The following is a 21,412-nucleotide window of genomic DNA, read 5'->3' as shown; positions in this document are numbered from 1 at the left end:
CTTGATAGGATTTCCTAACCCCTCACCTGACCCATCTGAACACATTCAAATAGGCTCCAGGTGCCTAAGACTTCTCTTATTTACATCAAGGGAATCAAAAACTCCCAAAGTCCTGGATGAACCAGAAACTTCCTTGTTAAAGAAGAGTACCTCCACAGAAGCCTACACTGTCAAAATCCAAGTGCAAGGATCTTTGAAAAATACTCATTGTTAGTTTAGAAGAAAACATACTATATGCATCCACACTTGGCATTATTTAACCATAATGAAATGTATTTATTTATTTATTTGTTTGTTTGTTTATTTGAACACAAAAGTTTAATGAAAACTGGTCACTGGGTAGGTAAGACTCCATAGGGCTAAAGAGTTACATGGGACTATAATAGAAATTTAAAATAGATGCTGAAGTAAATGTTACATATTATCATCATCTGATTCATCTTCTTCCTTTAAAGATTCCTTAGCATATTTCTCTGCCTCTTCCCTTATATCTTTTGGAAAAATTTCATGTCTTCCTTTAGTTATTTCACCAACGCAGCTGAGTTCTAGTTCAAAAGCTTTATCCTTAACTTCATCATGTACTATGTAAATTATTTTTGCAACTTCTTTTACATCACGGCAGGTCATTTCTTTCATCTGAAGTTTTTCAATTTCTGTCTTTGCAGCTTGGCAGGCTTTGCCAATAGCACAACCCCAATAACCATATGAAATTCCTGATGGGTCAATCATGTAGAGCTGTGCACCGTCATTCACGCTGTAAGACCCTAACATGAAACTGCAGCCAAAAGGTCTAACAGCACTGTAAAGTGTATATGCGTGTGCATACATGGCCACTTTGTCTGCAAGATGTTTTAATGGAATGTTATAGCCAAAATTAGATATAAAGTTGGAAGCTTCTTCTCCTGCAATGTCTGCTAAAGAACGAGCATCAGCCAACAAACCCGCTACTGCCATTCCAACATGCCGATCAACATTAAAAAGTCGTTTGTTGGAACCTTCTTCATAAAGTTTAGAAAGGACTAACTTTTCTACTGCAAAGACAACACCATCTTTACATCTGATTCCAATAGCTGTACTACTGTTTTCCACAGCCTTCATAGCATATTCAACTTGAAAAACTCTCCCATCAGGAGAGAATGTAGAGGCTGACAGGTCATAACCAGTACCGATAGAGCTCATGGTGCAGAAACCTCCCGGACACCACCACCGCCTTCCAGTGCCTAAGGGACCCCCCCCCCACATCAATGAAATTTAAATTAGTAATTTAAAATACAAAATAAAGCATGTAAGTTTTGTTACGCCACTATCTTTCTCTTTTAATATGAAAAGAAACAGGGTTGGCCACCCTTATAGATGCCAATACCTTGATTGCAAGAAAGAACAGCTTCCTTAGGTCTATGCATTTTAATTTGGGCTTCTGCCAGATGATACCATCCAGTTGTGCAAAGAGGGCTTTCCTTTAAACCTAAAAAGATAAAAGCAATCACAAAATCCAAGCTTTCTACATCTACAGAGACAGATGGCACCACCATCTACTCCCCAAGTCTGGCCCCTCCTCTCCCTTACCTTTCATATATAATCATTCGTAATCCTGATTCCATGCCCCAATCCATTTGTCTACCACCTTTATCTCCACCATCTTTATCCCAGATCACAGCAAGTGCTTGTTACCCACTCCAATTCATTCTCTACACTGTAGCCAGAATATCTCCACAAATACTAACAGAATTATGAAATTCCCCTGCTTAAGACCGGCTGCCCTTAGGATAACATGCAATCTCCTTCCCGGCTGCCCTTAGGATAACATGCAATCTCTTTCCCAAAGTGTGCAAGGCTCCTCTCCAGTCTCCTTTCTTGACTCTTCCTAATCCCATCCATCATTCTCACATCTTGCTGAACTACCCTGAATTTCAGTTGTGATCTTGGTCTCAGGCTATTTCAGCTCTTGGATGGAAATGCTCCTCCCACTCTAAGCTTGTATTTGCTATTCACATTTCTATTTGAACGTAAATTCATCCAGAAACATTATACCACAAATTAAGTTAAAGATTCCTAAGGACGAGGGAAAAAAATGTATGTGTGTATATATGTATATATAATATGTATTTATTTATATTAGTATAACACACATAAATAAAATTATCCTTATTTTACAAATGAAAACACTGAGACAAGGGACGCCTGGGTAAGCATCTGCCTTCAGCTCAGGTCGAGATCCCAGGATCCTGGGATCGAGTCCCCGCATCGGGCTCCCTGCAGGGAGCCTCCTTCCCTCTGCCTATGTCTCTGCCTCTCTGTGTCTCTCTCATGAATAAATAAATAAAATCTTAAAAAAAAAAAATACAGAGATTTTAATTAGCTTTCTCAGTCTTGAAATTAGTGAGGGGGAGAGTTGTATTCAGACCTAAGGAGACTCCAGAGTATTTTTCTCACTTCTATCTTCAATATATATTCCTCAAAGAAAGGCCCAAAGATATCTGCCTACTGACTATGTTATGTAGGATATAAGAGGAAATTACTCAGATCAGAGGGCTGAAAGGCATCAGAACGGAGGAGGAAAAGGGACAAAAACAGGGAAAGAAGGTGTTTTGTTTAACAGAATAGCAGTCCCTACCCAGGGGCTTACTAGGTATTTCACCTGATAGCCTCTTGCATGGGCCAGTTTGAGCTGCTTTGATGCTGAGAGCCTGCACCAAAGCCCACCTGAATGATCCTGAAATTACCTTTAACTCATTACAACACTAAGATTTTTTCCTATGGATGGGGTTTTTGGCCATTTTTGGAACATACAATGTATGCACTAGCATGCTGACATGCTAATTAAGCATGAGGAGCTCAACCAAAGTTCTAATTAACAGCATATGAATTCATTATATTTGAAAAAGAAGTATGGGAGCAAAAAAAGGCAAGAAATCAGACTCGAGAGACTTGCAAACCTTGTGAAGGAGTTTACATGTTATCCTAAGGGCAGCTGGAAACCTGTGGAAGGTCTTAAGCAGGGGAAGAGAATATCTATATATTATATTTCTTAATGTATAAACCAGCTATCTATCCCTACCTATATTAGGATACATTAAATAAAAACTTCCTGTACTAATCCCACAGGGAGACACTGCCTTGAGGGCTATTTCCCCATCTTACCTGTGACAAGTGTTGCTTTCAACCCTTCCTTGGGTTGTGTTTTATTTAACGCACCCCAAGCAGTGATACCCTTGAGTGTGGTTACAACTATATACCTCATGTTACATACTCTACACTGTATACTTACCTTCTGTTAGGTTTTTAACAGCATCTTCATACTTCTTGTCTTGTAATGCTTTAATGCCTAAACCAATGAAGCCTGGGCCACTTTTGGAATCCATTTCTACTAATCTGCAACAATACTGCTGCCCTTCATCAGTAAGACTGCCTAGAATTGAAAAGAAAAGTTACTAGCATACATACTCCAAATTTCCAATTGCCAAAGTATAAATACTTAAATCCCAAATGCTGTCGTACGCATCTCCCACCATATCCTGATTCCAGGAATTCAAAACTTAAATAGACCAACAAATAATAAAAAAATATTAACATATATTTTTCAAGTTATGTTTTTAAAAAAAATAAATTAAAAATTATGTTTTTTCATCTTCTAAAATATCAGAAGTAGAAATCACTCTATACACTGCATCCATAGGCAAACTGAACCTGAAGTTATATTCAAGGGTTTCAAATAAGAAACCTACGGCTACTCGCCACTACTCTAAGACACACAGCTTCCTACTTGCCAGCTCTTCTTTTCCTATTTGGCAGTAATTTCGCCAGTCTCTCTCCCTGGGCAACCATGTGCTAATCTAGTGGATTCTTTCAGAATCCTATGATCAAAAGACGGGCTATGTGTCAAGAAACTGTACAAAAACTTAGTCACATTTTTCTTAAGTTTGTAAGTTTGGTAGTACATTTCTGCATTCTTTCAAAAACTTTCTTTTCCTTATAAGCTAACAGCTAAGCCTATGTAATAATCATGCAATGCCTATATTTGTTTCAAATGTATTTTGGTAAAATAATTTAGCTTAGAAAACACTATTTACTTTGTTACATTTCCATTTTCTCCAACCTCAATCTCAGGATTTCAATTCCCAGAAAAGCATAAAAACAAGTTGAAAATATGATTTCTGCTTTGAGAATAGACTGAAGAGTACTCAGCACTTTAATAAATTGCTTAATCACACAGAAAAATTCTTAAAAACTAATTGAGACAAACTAGAACTTGAAGCAATAAATATGGGGAACAAATACAAATTTGTTTGAAAAAGCCACTTGATACTTTATTGTCTAGATAAAACATGTATCCCCAGGCCACATGTGGAGCCACTCTTTCAGTCACAGATATCAAAGATAAATTTCTTGCATGTTACCATTTAGGTTATATATTTCAAATTTTTCAAAACTAGATACACACTAATGCATAATCCATGATATTATAAATTGATTCAGAAGTTCAAGTTAGTACCAAAAATCCAAAGAATTCTTAATGACTAAAGAATTAAAACTTCAATACTATTTGGTGAGATAAGAAAACATAGTGAAAGAAATGCTACTTTTTTTAATTAGCCAACAAAAAAGACCTGAGCCCACTATTATACTTCTAGACATGAATTTCCTCTGTCAACATGTTTTCACTTTGGCCTCCACAAATGTAATTTCCAAAAGCAGAAATGCCTAATTCCATACACCCTATTCCTCCCAAACAAACTAATGGGGTTTTTTTCCTCCCCTTTTCAACCAGTAGTATTGTCTAAACTAAACATCAGAATTACCTGGAGAATGCTAAGCCCCATTCTCAAAGTTTCTAATTTCAGTGTTAGACATGAAAGTCGGCACTCGTAACAAGTTCTTAGAAGATACTGATGCCACAGGTTCAAAGATCATACTTTAAGAACCAAAGCCCCACAGTATTTACCAACACCATATACCATCCTTATTACTAGTCTTATAATATACACCCTTCATTTGCTACCTCTGTAGCTAAACAGTAACTTCTGGAGGGTAGGGATTAGCATGGTATTTTATACACAGCAGACATTCATTAAATACTGCAATGATCCTTTAAAAGAATACAATTATGAACTGACATACCAAAAGGCTTAGTCTGTTAATAAGTAATGACTGAGAATTACTATGAAAAATGTAAAATCTTCACCATTCTAAAAAAGAAAATGAAACTGCTATTAAAATTTTACCTTTAATTTCTAGCCATCTGAGTCAAAACTATCTTACTCCATAGAAACATAATTCATGAGAGTTAACTTGGCTACATAAACTGCCCTTATAATAGAAAACACACCTGTGATAGAAATAAAAGTCAATCATGCATCATTCCAATGATCATCCATATGCATGGTACCCAAAAACTTACATAGGTAAACAAAATGTGGGTAGGTAGATGAAGATAGTTTCCAAAAGGCTTAGAAGAACACAAAGAACTTCTAAAACAAGATAAATTTTCCTTAACATCTGGGAGCACAATTACAGAAACCAAAAGAGATTTGAGGAGACAAAGTCTTAATCTTTGGGAAACATACTCTATGTATGACAAAGACCAAGTAACACTTAGAGGAATTTTCTCTAGAGTTCCAAAAAATTATCAATAGTAGTAACAACAACATCAGTGATCCTTTGTAGAGACAAGGAATAGTAAAGCTTTAATTCTCAATCCTCTTCTCCATACTAACTCTTGCTGAGAATACTAGCTAAATAATATGTAGAGGATAGAAACAGAGAAGAAATACACATGATTTCTTTTTTAATAGAAAATCATTTAACTTATCTGCTCTTTTTAATATCTAAAAGATTCTAAGATTCCAGACTTAATAATTTTAAAACAAGTTTGACAATATTATTTTGTCAATAAGGTAAGCTAGATTTGGGGCTGATGAATGCTAAATCCCCAAGAATAAAAGGTGTTCTGAAGAGATTCAAGGTAGATGACAAGTCATACCTGTGAGAATTGTTTCCTAAAGTTTACCACACACACACAAAAAAGGTGATTTTTGGGACACCTAAATTGCTTAGTGGTTGACTGTCTGCCTTTGGCTCAGGTCGTGATCCCGAGGTCCTGGGATCAAGTCCTGCATCAGACTCCACACAGGAAGCCTGCTTCTCCCTCTGACTATGTCTCTGCCTCTTTCTGTCTCTCATGAATAAATAAAAAATCTTAAAAAAAAAAAAGAAGGTGATTTTTAAAAATAATTAATTGTTGAGATCACAAAGAAACTGACCACCACTATAGAATTATTCTTTAAAAAAAAAAAAAAAAAAAAGAATTATTCTTTTAAATAAACCTAGCTTGGGGAAAAAAAAAAAAAGCATATACTCATTTCTTTATTTTCAGCTGGATTTTCTAATATTTCCACAGCACAAAATCTTAAGTTCTCTCATATTTGTATTTGAAGAACCAAGCTTTCTTATCCTCCCCCATTTCAACTATCAAGCAAAATAAAATAAATTGAAAAGGTCATTTAACATGAAATAACATTTCATCAGCTGACAACTGTGAAAGCTATTCACTACTTGCTATGTGAAGCTTTATAAACGAGACATTTTGAAAATGAATCTCAAGTCTCAACATGCAATGGAGGACAAAAGAGAATGAAATACATCTGTCCCCAGTGGAAGAGAACCCAGTGATTAACTGCTGTTAAGTAGCAAATCCTGCATATACTAAAGCACGCTGTGGGAGGATAGGTCAGCCTTTAAACACCTTACAGAGTTTCACAAGTCCTTCATACACAGAAAGTTTGATGAGGGGAGCAACGAAAAGAAAACAAGAAACCATTAAGTACAGCTTCCTACCTTCTGGCATTAACTGTTAAATTTCTATCCCCAGAATAATGCTTTACCTAAGAAAGTACCTAAGCTTGAATACCTCCACCCCACAGATTCTTACAACCAATGATTCTACAGAGAAAAAACTCTCCCTTGGTGTACCACATGTATAAATATTCACCTATCTACTCCCCTTTGCCAGGATATAAACCTTTCTATCTTTCAATTCTGCAAAATACCATCTCCAAGAATGATTTTTTTCATATATACCAAGACACTCTCTAATCCTTCAGTATAACCCATTTGCTATATATCTCTTTATTAGAACACTTTGTCAAATATGGAATTCATGTGCAAAATTCTACAGACTTTTTTGATTTAATTTCTTCTATAGTTTTGTATTTTTTGGGATCCCTGGGTGGCGCAGCGGTTTGGCGCCTGCCTTTGGCCCAGGGAGCGATCCTGGAGACCCGGGATCGAGTCCCACATCGGGCTCCCAGTGCATGGACCCTGCTTCTCCCTCTGCCTCTCTCTCTCTCTCTGTGACTATCATAAATAAATAAATTAAAAAATTAAAAAAAATATTAAAAAAAAAAAAGTTTTGTATTTTTTTTTAACATAGGAGTCACGCTTATTCAACAAATCCATGTTATAGGCATATGTGTGTTTATTGAGAAAGCATTCAACCAATCCTCAAAAAGAAATTTCAAGTATCCTCCTGTGTCATTTGGCATGTGACCACGTAAAGAATGAGAGAACAGTACAAACCATTAATAGCTGAAAGAAAATAGAGGAAAAAAGGGTAAACACCAGTCTTTAGTTTCTCAATAGCACTTGGAATAGCAGAAAAAGGGGGAGGAATAGATACCAGAGACCAATTATGAAAATCAGCCCATTTATCTTGGGAGTGTTTGGGTCTCATGCTAAAATTTGAAGAAACTAGGTGAATTTTGGAACTGTTCCCTGTCGGAAAAAACAAAACAAAACAAAACAACAACAACAAAAAAAACTCACAAAAATTCACAAGCATGCTCCTCATACTTAAAGTCTCTTACTATGTCTCATCCTCCTTGACCTCAATGCAAAGGTCATAATGTTAACTAGCCCTCTCTTCTTGAATCTCTCCTCCCAGGCAACACTAATGCAAAGCTTCTACTCCTCTAAACTACCAATACCTCTGCATGCTTCCTCCTGCTCTCCCTTGAATGCAGTCAGCCAAATCCCCGGGTTACTTCTTTTAATACCTACTAACCACTTCTTCCTATTCTTTTCCTGTCATTAAAATCTAAGTTCCGATTCAATCACTTTGGTTAGAAAAGATAACCCTAAATAAAAACTTCCTAATGTAAAGTTTGTTGCCCAATCTATCAATACAGTTCTCCTTTCTGAAATGTTTTCTTTGTCTCCTCTGTATTGCTTCACATCCACAACCTTCCCATCAGATCTTTCTGCTTCTTTGTTTTCTAATGTTCTCCTTCCCTCCCTTTCCCTTCAAGCTAGCCAGCACACCCTAGACACAGTTTTCAGCTTTTTGTTCTTTAGTCACCCTCTAAAGTCATCCACTCCACTTCACTGACCTACATGCAAGGGATTTCCAAACCTTATGTCTACCTTTAGTACTGATCTCTCATGTGCAAGCCAGATGGGCATATCCCTTTCAATGTCCTCTAACCTCTCCTCTCCACAACTCAACTTTCTTAGGGACGATCATTCCACATTAGGCCAACTTTTCAAGAAAGGTAAAATTAAAATTATTTTCTCCTTCCCTTTATCTCTTAACAAATCTCTTGGGTTTTTTTTTTTTCCAATTCTTCTCTTACTTTCACTTTCTATTGCCACTATCAAAGTCCCAGTTCATTCATTCCCAAGATCATTTAGTCTACTCAATCTTAGTCTATTTTCTATATAATCTATCTTGCATACCATATTAATTTGACTTTATACTTCACAAACTGATTCACTATAACATTTAGTATTTCTTCTCTCACATCAGTGAAAAGTGCTCTTGCAAGTCTATCTCTGACTCAGTTAAAGTAAAGGGGATCTACTTACTTCTTACTGGGGGGAAGGAGAGAGAAAAAAAAATTCAATATTTAAGGTAACAGTTCTGAATTTTAATTCAGACACCAGAGGGTAGGAAAGTAGTAGAAGGAAGAGAAAGTTAAAGTGAGGAGGGCCAATACAGATGGCAATACTTTCCCAACAGGCATTTTCCCTCAGTTACCTCTAGCATAAGTTTTCAATAATTTTTCTATTATGAAACCTGTGATAGTACTTCACATACAAAGCATTCCCATGTGCATACTCAATTAGCAACAAAATGAAAACAACTAAAATAGTAAAGCTCTGCAAACTTTTTAATCCCTAACACATTGGTGCTGGCACTGTTATTTCTATTTCAGTGACTCATTTCTGTAAACTGTGTTCATCAGCTGAATACACGCATGGATAGGAGTGACGGTCAAATTATGCAAAAATCTATTCAGCACAGATACTGACAAAAAAAGGACAGAGGCTGGTGTGAAAACCAATTGGGTCAACCTGCTGTAAACTGACTCAACACCAGCCCTGGGCACAAGACATCCGCAGGCACAGGTTCTGGCAACTCCCAGTAAGCTGGGTGTCATTAGTTCTCTCTCCTCCCACAAGAAAGGACACAAAGAAGAGCACGAGGCATAAGCTAAGAAATACTCTTTAACTTGAATCTCCTCTATTTCATTAAAAAAGGAGATCATCACAAACTTCATTACTTTACAGTAATATAGCATCTATAACCATGCACTTGTGACACGCTGACCATGACATCAACGCTGAGAACATACAACATTCATAGCCCTATGCAATATAGTCCAACCTACTCAATCAAAATCTATCTTATTCTTTCCACTAGAACAAATAAAACTATTTTACTGTTCCTAAAACTTGCAACCCAGCCCCTATATCTGTTCATGCCATCTAGCGTACCTTTCACTTCCTCCCATTTACTTATTTCTATGGAAAATTTAAGACTCTCTTCAATTCCCACCTTCCAAAAGACTTCATTGAATTCAATAATTCATAACTCCTCTGTATCACTATACTTTCCTACATGTGTTGGGCTCTTCACATGCACAAAGATAATACACTAAACTTCCTTTTATGTCCAGAAATATTCAAACAATACCTTACACAGGGTAAGCTCTGAAATAATTTTTGATTGATAGCAACATCACTCCCATATGTTCATACATTTCTAAAACACACAATATAATAGGGAAGAAATTACCTGATTCAATTAAATGCAAACAAAGCACTTCTAATGGATATTGTACAGTGGGATAGATGTTTATCATTCCTTCACAGGCCTTCTTCAACCTAGCAGTCTCATGAGGAAACTTGAAAATATAAAAGTAAAATAAACTAAGTAAAATACACTTGTAAACACTTTCCTAATTAGAATATAAAAGTCACATTAGAGATATTTTAAATCAACTTACTTTGGATAAACAGTGAATAAAATGTCTATAAAGTACTTGGTGATCTTCACTAGGAATCTTATCTGATAAGCCCAGTGCATTCTCAAAAGCTGTTAAAAGCTGAAACAAACAAAAAAGATATCATCTGTAGCATACTGAAAATGACAAATGTAATAAATAGTTGAACTATAAGACTTAGAATATACCACCTCAACTAACTAACTACAAATGTATTTATTTTATTGTCTCATATTTTACTATACTATATATTATCTGGCCCTGACAATTTCAAAGAGGAAAAAAATGTCTATGCAAGTTTTGGAATAATCTAACTCCAACTGGCTAGGAGACTGAACTGAACTAATGAGAAATAACTATAAATTAGCATCTTGAAGTTAAGAAAATATTTTTGTAAGTCAACTGGAGAGATACAGTCTTACTTATATATCAGTGTGACTACTACTCCTCAGATCATTTTTAAAACACCTCTATTGAAATCACCAGCATGTTCTTTGGAACATTTTCAATGGTAGCAAATCTTCAATCTTAAAAAAATAAATTTGTTAAGTTACACTTTTATCAAAAGAAAACCAGAAATATGACTAAAGTATAATAAAATCACTTCTTATCCAGTATTACTAAATGACATTGAAGAAAATTCCAAAAGAAGCTTCCTAATTATGTTTTGAACAAGAACAGCAATACTAGAACCCAGTCCAAGCACTTTAAAAGATACCATTTATTTAGTTACTTAAGTTCTACCTTTTTTTAAAACAAATTTCCATGACATTATTATTTTTTTTTTAAGTTGGCTGGAACACCCAATGGGACTTGAACTCATGATCCTGATGTCAAGACCTTAGCTGGGATCATAAAGCCCTACATTTAAATTCCTGGGTCATCCAGGGGCTCCATGACTTTAAAATGAAAACTCATAATACAGTTCACTATCTCCAAATTTCTTTGTGAAATATGGTAGAAAGTCTACATAAATAAGAAAAATTTAACTCCTCTGATAAAGCCAGATTTTGCAAAAAAGGAAGCCTAAAACGCAGTTTATCATAAGAGGTTTCAAAAAATAGTAATGAAATTAACCCATCTAGAAAACAGGTGATATTTTTTTCTGAACACAAAGAAAGCAAAATTATCATTAGAATTCAAGATGAAAATAATCCCACCCCCAATATCCTCTTATCCTATTTTTAACAGTTAAAAATAAATTCTTAAAATGACAAGCATAATTAGTTCTCTTACATGAAGGAGATAGTACACATAATTTTTTTCAAATTTGACTTATTTTGGTATTTGGTATATGTTTGATATTCTGGTAACCCATACTTTTTCAAGGAAAATAATGAACTCATAATATGAAGATATGACTTAAGAGAAGTTTGCAAATCACCTAATTTTGCCACTGCTCAATTTTTTTCTCACAACTAAATCTATACACAGATAAACCAACACAAAAACAAATGCAAATCATATTCTTCTACTTTTATCTCCAGCATTTAGGACACTGCTTGACATATATAGGAGATTCTATAAAATAAATATTTTCTGAAAAAAGGAATTGAGTGAATGAATAAACATATGAAGAAACGAACTTCCCATCCTATATACAGTCTATAATTGCTTACATTTAAAAAGTCCATTCAAAAAAAATAAAAAAATAAAAAAATAAAATAAAAAAAAAAAGTCCATTCAATTTTAAAAGTATACGCTGAAAGGCCATTTACTATATAATAAGAAATTAAGTTTACTTTTAAACTTACAAATATAAAAGTAGAATGGAGATATTTTTCAGTTATAGTTCAAAATCAATGGATTATTTTAGGCTTTTTAAAAATTATTTTTATTTTTATTTTTTTTTAATTATTTTTAATTACCTAAAAATCTATACACTAAAATGGAATATTTCTAGATATAAGTACCCTAAGTAAATATTTTAAACAAAATACTTTGAATTGCTAAACCTCAAAGTAATTTAGTACTCTTACTTCATAAAGAAAAATGCCTTTTAAGTAAGTATAACTTTTTAGAAATTACAGCAGTTTTGTAAAAAAACAATTTCAGTTTCTTTTTCACAGTGATTAAATAACTGATTTACTGTGGATTCTTATGAACAGAGGGAAGTAAGTTGTGATACTCTGAATACTAATTGCCACTCTGTAGCATCAGACCACAGGCCAATAATTCTGACTGAATCAGCAAGAAACCCTATGAATTTAAAATTGAACACTTATAAAATATCAATTTTGACATAACAGTACTTTTCTATATTACACCATTATGTTTCCATTTGCTAAATTCAATTAAATGATCAAATTCCATGATATAAACTGTAGGGAATAAACAAGTCAATACCAATTGCTGGGTCTCATTATTCTGATCCTCAGTACTCTCAGCCAGCAACTGAGTCAATTTCCTCCATAGCTGCTGAAGCTCTTGGTTGTCTGCACCTTCCTCCTGCCGTGTCTTTATCAATTTGTGCCATGTTCGGGCCACCTATCAAGGAGAAGAATCATCTTAATGATTTTTTTATCTTAAATATCAAAAATGCCAATTAAAAAAATAGAATCTACAAATAAAATATTTTTCATCTGCTAATACATAAAAAATAGCAACAGCATAAAACTTCTTCTGTTATGAACTCCACAGGAAATGAAGTGACTGGGCAAATCCACACACCTCTAATATTAGAAGTACAACAAAGATATCAGAGTGGAAACAGGAATAATGACTATATGCCCCAATCCTCATAACTTACAGCATCAGCTACAGATGCACCACAAATGTGCCACTAAGTTCTACAGATGATGCTTTTACTTCTTTATTTATCCCTGCCCAGTTTCAAAAGGTTTGGAAATTAGAATAACTAAAACTCAAATTTTAATTTAGTTTCAAAACAGTATAATTTATAATATCTCTCTAGATTCTTTTAATATCATACTACATATTAGTTTTTAAAATTTTTCCTAAAGCTGAAAGTTTTTTTCTAATAATGGTTTTATTAAAAGAAGTCTACTAACCCACCAAATCATTAACCAACCTCTACATGTTTCTTTTCTTGGTAATATAGGTCCACAAGTTTCTTACAGACATCGCACCACTTCTGTTTGTCAACACTTAGAATAAAAAATTAAAAAAAAAAAAAAAAAAGGATTTTGAATCTGATTAATGAAAACAACCAAGGGCTTAAGATACTAAAATTAAAATATCCCAATAATACTACTGTCAGGTACTACTTTAAATTAGAACATATCCTCTTTCATACCACAGGAAAATTTTATAAAATGAGCCTCTCATTAAAAAAGAAAAGTTTTAAGAAATAATATCTTCCATTATCTTAACTGAAAATTATATCAAAGTTCCCAAATTAGTCAATCATCTAATAGTGTTTTGATTCTGTTTCAATCACAATCAAAAGATTCTATAACAGTATAAAAATGCTTCTCAATTCCCAGTAAATGTTTGGAGTACTTCTATGTCAGTTTTAATCAGTTTATTCTAATTAAAGCTTTTAAAGACACTTGCCCTTCCCCCCAAAATGATTACCTTTCATAAAGATCCAAGAGCTTCTGGTAAACACCAGGTAAGTCATCCTTAGCATTTATGTGATTACATTTCTCATACAAGCTTGCTAACCCCTAAAATAGGAAACAGTAGAGATTATTCTTTCAAAACGTCTAATGCTCTCACATTCATTTTGCTAAATACAGTGACGATCTATAAAGGTTATTTATGATAAAGAAAATTATAATTTACAAATAAAATATGGGATTCACCTCCAAGTAATTAGGGGTGGGAGAAAGTAGATGACAGTATAGATGAAAAAATACTGGCCACGTATTTGACACGTGAGGATTTTTATGGAAGCTAGGTAACAGCCAGAGGAGCTCATTATACTATACTCTTTATTTCTGAAAATATATTTGAAATGGGGCATCTAGGTGGCTCAGTCACTTAAGTGTCCGACTTTTGATTTCAGCTCAGGGCATTGGGATTGGGCACTGTGTCAGGCTCCGGGCTCAGCAGGGAGTCTGCTTGAGGATTCTCTCTTCTCCCCAAGTCCCTCCTCTGCTTATGCATGCATACCTATACTCTCTGTCTCAGATAAATAAATCTTTTTAAAAAGCTTTGAAAATATATTTGAAGTGTTTCACAACAAAAAATATTTTGTAATGATCACATAATCTTAACTCTTAAGACATTACTATATGACACTACTTTTATACAGTCAAGGAAAAAAAAACAAGTAATTTGTGGAAACTGTCATCGTTGCTTCAAAGAAAGATCAGGTATCTTCAATCAATCAATACATAAAAAAAGCAGGCATCTAAGTGTGTGACCAGATACCTCCACTCATGTCCCCGTTCACATAAATGTGAGATAAACAGGTTCATGTTCTCCCCAGCCTAATACCTGTTAATCAGTTTCTAAAATATGACTGAGATATTAAACAATCTTATTAAATATGAAAACACTGGAGAACCAACGAAAAACATGAAGACCATTAAATAAGAAAAAAGTATTTTACTTGTACTCAAATATACAGAATTGCAAATTTTTTATATTTAACTTCTAGAAAACATATTAATATACATTTCTTTTCCTGAAACAAGCATAATATTCTTGACATATCTTTCATATGTACACATTAAATTAGAGATTTATATAATCATATTTCAATTCCAATCCTCACTTTTGGAAATAATCCATTGGGTTGGATGTCAAAATAATGTTAAATAGCATCTTTGGCATCCTTTTTGTTTTAATGTTCAGGTTTAGAAGACCAATAGATTTAAAATTTTTTTCTTCTGTGGGATAAATAACGGTTTAAATGTTTTTTTAAAGCTGTTACCTATATTTTTAAAAACGGGATGAAAAATTCTTTACCATAACATAGCAAAAAAAAATCTACATACCTGCCAAGCCAGTAATTGGTCTGGCTCTAGTTCAGCAGCTTTCTTATAGGCACCCTGGGCCTGATCAGGTTGTTCTAACTCGGCTGCAGCAACACCAATAAAAACCCAGGCATTATAGTTATTTTTCTCTTGTTTTAACACGGTCTGATTAAGAAAAATTAAAAGAGCAGATCATTAAATTTTAGAAGCTAATGGACAAACAATAACTAAAAGATTGCCTACTTGAATGTCAGGAAAACTGGGTCTGCCACTACTTGGGCAATCTTAAGAACGCCACTTAACCTCTCTGGTCTTCAGTTTTTTCAAGGAGAGAAGGAGTTGGGACCGGCTCAGTAATTGTAAGGAGTCTAAAATATGCAACATATTTTTAAAAGCTGCCCAGGTAATCTTGATGCCTCCATCAAATGCCTCCCCATGCTCCTTGAAAATATGATGTATAAAAAGAAGACTAAGACTTTTTTTTTTTTTAAGATTATTCATACTACCCATTCATCCTGCCTGCCTCCACTCCACACTGCCACTGGTCAAGTCATAAAACTGATTTCCATATTGCTTCACCCTAACCAACTCTCACATTTTCCTTCACTATGATAACATTTCCCACTATTTGAGAGATTTTTCAGCGAAATAATAAGGTAGGAAAGTACACTGACCCCAATGTGACTATACCAAATACGCTTGAAATAAACAGTGGCAAAGAATGTTTAAATACCACCTGTCAACGAGAATAAAAATTATATGTAGAGCTACAGCTTTCAGAAATAGCTTTCAGCTATTTGCTAAGGTAAGAGTTTGAAACAGAAAACAAAGATGTTCTAGTGACAGAAAACAAAACTAGGAGCTAAAATGAAATTAGCTCTTAAGATTTTACATATTCTAGGGAAAATAAGAATATTTCCATCAGTTGAGAGTCAGATTATTATATTTCTTTCTATGCATCCACATGATTCTTCTAGCAACCTGTCACCAACCTATAGCACAAAAACTAACAATGAGGTAACCACCAAAGCTGACAATTCTTTAACCTCTAATATGTCCAATTAGTTGACCCTTCTTATTCCATTATCACCTCACTTCTCAATTCTCATTCCTCTTTTCCCAACTTAGTGTCCACTGACCCAACAGTTGTCATCTCTCCCTTGCAAACATCCTCAATTCCTTGGACTATATTCCCCATCATCTTTCTCAACATCCATACTTGAACCCCAGCACACTCATTTCTAAGCTTGAGAAGCTGAACATGAAGGGGGAAACAACGTAACTCAGTTCAGTGATTACACTTCAATAAGATGGAACTTCAAATGGACATTCATTAGGGCTTGACAATCCTTTCAATCCTTACTAGTAAGTTTGTTTTCCCAATAAATAACTACCTCATACCTTCTTTCATCTCAAACCTCCTATACAAGTCTTCTTCCACTCTCAGCTTATACTTCACTAAGAAAATAGAAGATATCAGAGAGGGACATTCATCTCTTCCTACCCTCAAATCTACAAATCTGACAGTACATAGATTTACATCTATCATCCCCTCTGCTAAGATGGAAAAAGTATCAAAGATCTCCCTCTCAAGCGCAGGATCCCATCCTCTCTCATCTTATCCAGGACTTCACTCCTACCATTTCCCTCTCTCTTCTGCACATTCAATCTCTTTCTCTGGACAAGTACATTCCCCCCAGCACCATACAGAGGAGCTTTAGAATCCTAAGTCTCCCATTCACAAAAAAATAGAATTACAGGCAGGCGAGGCGAGGCGCCGAGGGCCAAGGCAGAGCCCGGGCCGCGCCACCAGGTCTGCCGTCAGTCCACACCGCCCGCCACCTGCCCACCGCCGCAGGCGTCGCCATGGGAGTGCAGGTGGAGACCATCTCCCCCGGAGACAGACGCACCTTCCTGAAGCGCAGTCAGACCTGCATGGTGCACTACACGGGGATGCTTGAAGATGGAAAGAAATTTGATTCCTCCTGGGACAGAAACAAGCCCTTTAAGTTTATGCTAGGCAAGCAGGAGGTGATCTGAGGCTGGGAAGAAGTGGTTGCCCAGATGAGTGTGGGTCAGAGAGCCAAACTATCTCCCCAGACTACGCCTATGGTGCTACTGGGCACCCAGGCATCATCCCACCAAATGCCACTCTCGTCTTTGACGTGGAGCTTCTGAAACTGGAATGACAGGAATGGCTTCCTCCCTGAGCTCCCCATTCTTGGATGTGCCATGGAGGGATGTGGCGCCTCCAGACGTGCACACACAAGTCCATATGGAGCTTTTCCTGATGTTCCACTACACTCTTTGTATAAACATTGACCCCGACTGAATGTGTTCTGTCACCCAGCTTTGCTCTTTCCCTTTCTCTTCGTGTGTGTGTTGACCTAAACTATATGCCATAAACCTCATGTTATTCATTTGATTTCGTTTTCATTTTGGGGTGAAGGTTCAGTTTCAGTCTTTTGGATCTAGGTTTCCACTTAAGTATTAGTCAAGTATTAACAGCACAAGTCATGGGTTAACTTTAGAATAGGAATTGATGTTGGGGGGGGGATTACAAGAATCTTTATTTTATTTTTTTTCGGGTGAAATGTTTATCTATTATATATTAAACATTCTTGCTGCTGCGCTGCAAAGCCGTAGCAGATTTGAGGCACTGTTGAGGGCCAAAGTCACTCTCCCAGTTGAGAGATGTCCTTGGGTTGAATTAAAGCCCTACCTGAGGGATGCCTGGGTGGCTCAGAGGTTAAGCATCTGCCTTCAGCTCAGGTCATGATCTTGGGGTCCTGGGATCAAGTCCCACATTAGGTTCCCCACATGGAGCCTGCTTCTCCCTCAGCCTGTGTCTCTATCTCTCTCTCTGTGTCTCTCATGAATAAATAAATAAAATCTTTAAAAAAATTAAAAAATAAAGCCCTACCTGAAACTGAAGTGGGGAGGGGGAGAGCCTCTGCCTCCACTACCCCTCCCCTGCTCCCCCCCCCCCCCCATAAACACCTCTGCCTTTTGGAAGCAGATTGTTCTCACTGCGATATTGGACACTACAGGTATCTGTCCCGAGGCCAGCAGGGACTTCTGAAGCCTTCTTCATGGCCTGGCTCTTTGTTTTATTTTGTTTTGTTTTTTTTCCATCCTGTGGTTTTTCTAACGGATATTCAGGACTTTTGTAATCTCATAGCTATTTGAGCTCCACTTTCCAAATTTTAAGAACTTTAATTGAAAGTTTAAATTGAAGGTGCTGTTCGTAGACACATAACACCCGATGAAAGCCCAGCCATCATGACAAACCCCTGAGTGTTGTCTTGAGAAAATGATGCTGGTCATCACAGCTTCAGCATCTCCTGGTTTTTGATGTTCGGCTCCCCCGGCTGATCTCAGAGTTTCCTGGCTCCCCTCTTACCCCTTTGCTGTCCTGTGTAGTGATTTGGTGAGAGAAATTATTGCTGCCTACCCCTCACCCCCACCTGCCCGCACTACGTATGAGTTTCAAGTTATATTTTTGCAATAAAAGTGCTTTATGCTGGCTTTTCTCAAAAAAAAAAAAAATAGAATTACAGTATCAACATGCCATTAAAGAATGAAAACTTTATGATACAGCAATGTTCCATATTAACCCGTCAAAACATACCTATGAGATACTCTGGTTTTAAGAATGTGACTTTGAGCATGGTCAAAGTAATTTATCTTAGCACACCACTCTAATGGTCTACTAAACAATCTAACCAGTTTTGCTATGTTTAGGAAATAAATAATACACATATTACAAATCCATAATGCTTATAAATGGGTAACATACTTCTACCATGGAATAAAAAAAAAAGAAATATGTCAGTTACCTTACAATGTTTCAAAGCTTCTTTGTATTCTTTGTTTCTGATAGCATCTCTAGCACTTTTTAGAGCAGTCTTTACTTCCTTGCTGGACATTCTGTGGAAATAAAAAGCCTGAGTGAGCCTACAATACCTACCTAATTATAAAAGTTTCAACAAACTTAATTAACTAGCTGAAAACACACATGTAATTCCTTCTATCTGGAACATTCTTTCCAATCTAAAGTCCCTATAGCACTGTCCCTCACCTCTTCAGATTTTTACTCAAATGTTACTTGCTCAGTGAAACTTTGGCTGGCTACATTACATAAAATTTCAACTCTTCTTCCCCCTCCACACCCAACTACATAATATTCACTTAACTCCCTCCCTAACATTTAGTGTCTCATACACTACAGATTTTACTTATTTTATTATCTGTTCACTAAACCCACCAAAATGTGTCATGTAGGTGGGGATTTTTGTCTGTGGTTGTTATGTACTGCTGTGTTATCAGCACCTAGTATCTAACAAATTGCATACATTAATAAATATTTGTTGACATTTTAGCTGTATTTGAGTTATACTCATTCTTTATATAGTAGGCTAAAACTAGGATGATCTAATGGCCAGGACCCAAAACACATATCAATCTCAACCTAATTCCACACTAAGATTTAGTAGAATAAGCCCAAATCACAAAGTAGAAACACTAACACAACTTAATTTCAGTAACTATGATGTAAGAGTGTAAGAAATCATTTTGTTTTATGCTAGTTTCTATAAAATATAAATCCAGATACTTTCTTCCCAGTAAGGTTTACTGTCAAGCTATAGCAATATAATATTCTTTGAAGAGAAATAAATGCAATAGTCACACTTAAATGAAGGTGATGAATATGCTAGAGTATTATGCACTAATTTCAACCATAAAAAGATATTTCAATTGGGAGACAAAGTATTTCTTCAATATATAAGCTACGTTAATTTAATTTTAAATAAACTAACATATCTTAAGATTGTACAACTTACTCTGATTTACCAGTAGAAAAGTCAAATTCAATCACAACTCAATGTTGAAAAAAAGAAATTTATATTTTTTGACAACTCCACTGAACTCTAATCTCATCAGGAAACAAAGCTGGGTAAATATTAATCCATTACAGACTGCAGATGTTCACAGCAGCAAAATGAACCAAGAAGGTAGCTTGCTGACATGGTATACTGACATCCTTTACACCCAGAGAGGCTGAGGTACAAGTGCAGATCAAGGAAGTTTAAGAAAGAATGAAATTAAAACCAAAACAAACAAAAACCCCAAGCCTTTGGACTTTTTTTTTTAAATATTTTTTTAAATTTTTTTATTTATTTATGATAGTCACAGAGAGAGAGAGAGAGAGGCAGAGTCATAATCAGAGGGAGAAGCAGGCTCCATGCACCGGGAGCCCGACGTTGGATTCGATCCCGGGTCTCCAGGATTGCGCCCTGGGCCAAAGGCAGGCGCCAAACCGCTGCGCCACCCAGGGATCCCAAGCCTTTGGACTTAAACAATGTTAGATTCAAAATAACACAAAAATTTAAAAAAATAATAATAATAATACAAAAATTAACATATAAAATAAATTTATCTGCAGCTATACCAGATTCCTTAAATAGGCAGAAAAATAACTTTTTGCCTATTTACATTAGTTATGCAATTAAAGCTGCATAGTTCATATGCTGTTATTTTAGAAACTGTTCTCTTACCTGAAATTATCTTGGTAAAAATTATAGGTACCAACTTCAGGATTTTTTTGGTATTTTTTGAAGCCTACAAACTTTGACTGGAACAGGCAACAAATTTCAATGCTGATTTCACATTAAATCTTCTCACATCAAAGTTATCTTGGGCAGATAAATTCACAGACTAAAAAGAAGAGCAATCAATGATGATAATTACTAATTTGGACCAATAGAAAAGGTTAAGAAAAGACATCCAAGGAGAAAAAATTAAGTCAAAAAAAGAACAAAAACAGTATCAAGATAAGACCACGCAAAAACAAACAGAAAAAAATTAATTTTGTGAGGAGAAAGATCACCACCTCTTCTATCACCCAGCATTTAAGTGGAAGCACATTCAAACAAGCCAGATCAGCCACCACTAACCCTACATGCAACCCCAAGCCATGCACTACACACGACACAATAGAAATAGGAAATGCTCCTGCTCTGAAGAATATAACCTAAACCAAACCTAAGACATAGGAGTCATTAGAGAATCGCACACTGAACTAAGGATGAGTACAACTGCAAGAGGAGTTCAAAGAAGGAAAGAAGTGTGGTGTGAATGAAGGGATACCAGAAGAAGATAGGATTTTAAGAATGGAGGGAAGAAGAAAAATTGCGCCAGTCAGAAGCAATTGCATTGGCCAAGTCAGAGAAATAGGAATGAACG

At 35.6% G+C, this 21,412-nt stretch overlaps 2 protein-coding genes and 1 pseudogene across 6 annotated transcripts in view; 1 reads left to right on the top strand and 2 right to left on the bottom strand.

Annotated features, from left to right (window-relative positions):
• The window catches only part of TTC37 (tetratricopeptide repeat domain 37), an 81,058-nt gene that overhangs the window by 51,591 nt on the left and 8,055 nt on the right, over window positions 1-21,412 (bottom strand). For all 5 annotated transcript variants that reach the window (XM_041752414.1, XM_041752415.1, XM_041752416.1 and 2 more), the window contains 10 exons: window positions 20,725-20,884; window positions 19,006-19,096; window positions 15,188-15,331; window positions 13,818-13,909; window positions 13,312-13,387; window positions 12,627-12,767; window positions 10,284-10,382; window positions 10,073-10,181; window positions 3,269-3,409; window positions 1,364-1,465 (listed from right to left, as the gene is read on the bottom strand). In XM_041752414.1, coding sequence (XP_041608348.1) covers window positions 1,364-1,465; window positions 3,269-3,409; window positions 10,073-10,181; window positions 10,284-10,382; window positions 12,627-12,767; window positions 13,312-13,387; window positions 13,818-13,909; window positions 15,188-15,331; window positions 19,006-19,095 — 994 coding nt within the window. In that variant the 5' untranslated portion in view covers window position 19,096; window positions 20,725-20,884. The remainder of the gene's footprint in view (window positions 1-1,363; window positions 1,466-3,268; window positions 3,410-10,072; window positions 10,182-10,283; window positions 10,383-12,626; window positions 12,768-13,311; window positions 13,388-13,817; window positions 13,910-15,187; window positions 15,332-19,005; window positions 19,097-20,724; window positions 20,885-21,412) is intronic.
• Window positions 320-1,317, bottom strand: LOC121489391 (proteasome subunit alpha type-3-like). Its single transcript, XM_041752420.1, has one exon. It carries the CDS (start codon window positions 1,240-1,242, stop codon window positions 415-417), a length of 828 nt encoding a protein of 275 aa, XP_041608354.1. The 5' UTR covers window positions 1,243-1,317; the 3' UTR covers window positions 320-414.
• On the top strand, window positions 17,018-17,848 carry LOC121489392 (annotated as a pseudogene).

This window comes from Vulpes lagopus, chromosome 4, assembly GCF_018345385.1.
Source record: "Vulpes lagopus strain Blue_001 chromosome 4, ASM1834538v1, whole genome shotgun sequence".
In the NCBI taxonomy this organism is placed as follows: Eukaryota; Metazoa; Chordata; class Mammalia; order Carnivora; family Canidae; genus Vulpes; species Vulpes lagopus.
The sequence above is the reverse complement of the archived record's forward strand: the minus strand, read 5'-3'. Positions and strand labels throughout refer to the sequence as shown.

What these genes read in the sequence shown, in the direction of transcription:
- LOC121489391 (XM_041752420.1), bottom strand. Translation starts at nt 1,242, where the DNA reads ATGTGGGGGGGGGGTCCCTTAGGCACTGGAAGGCGGTGGTGGTGTCCG.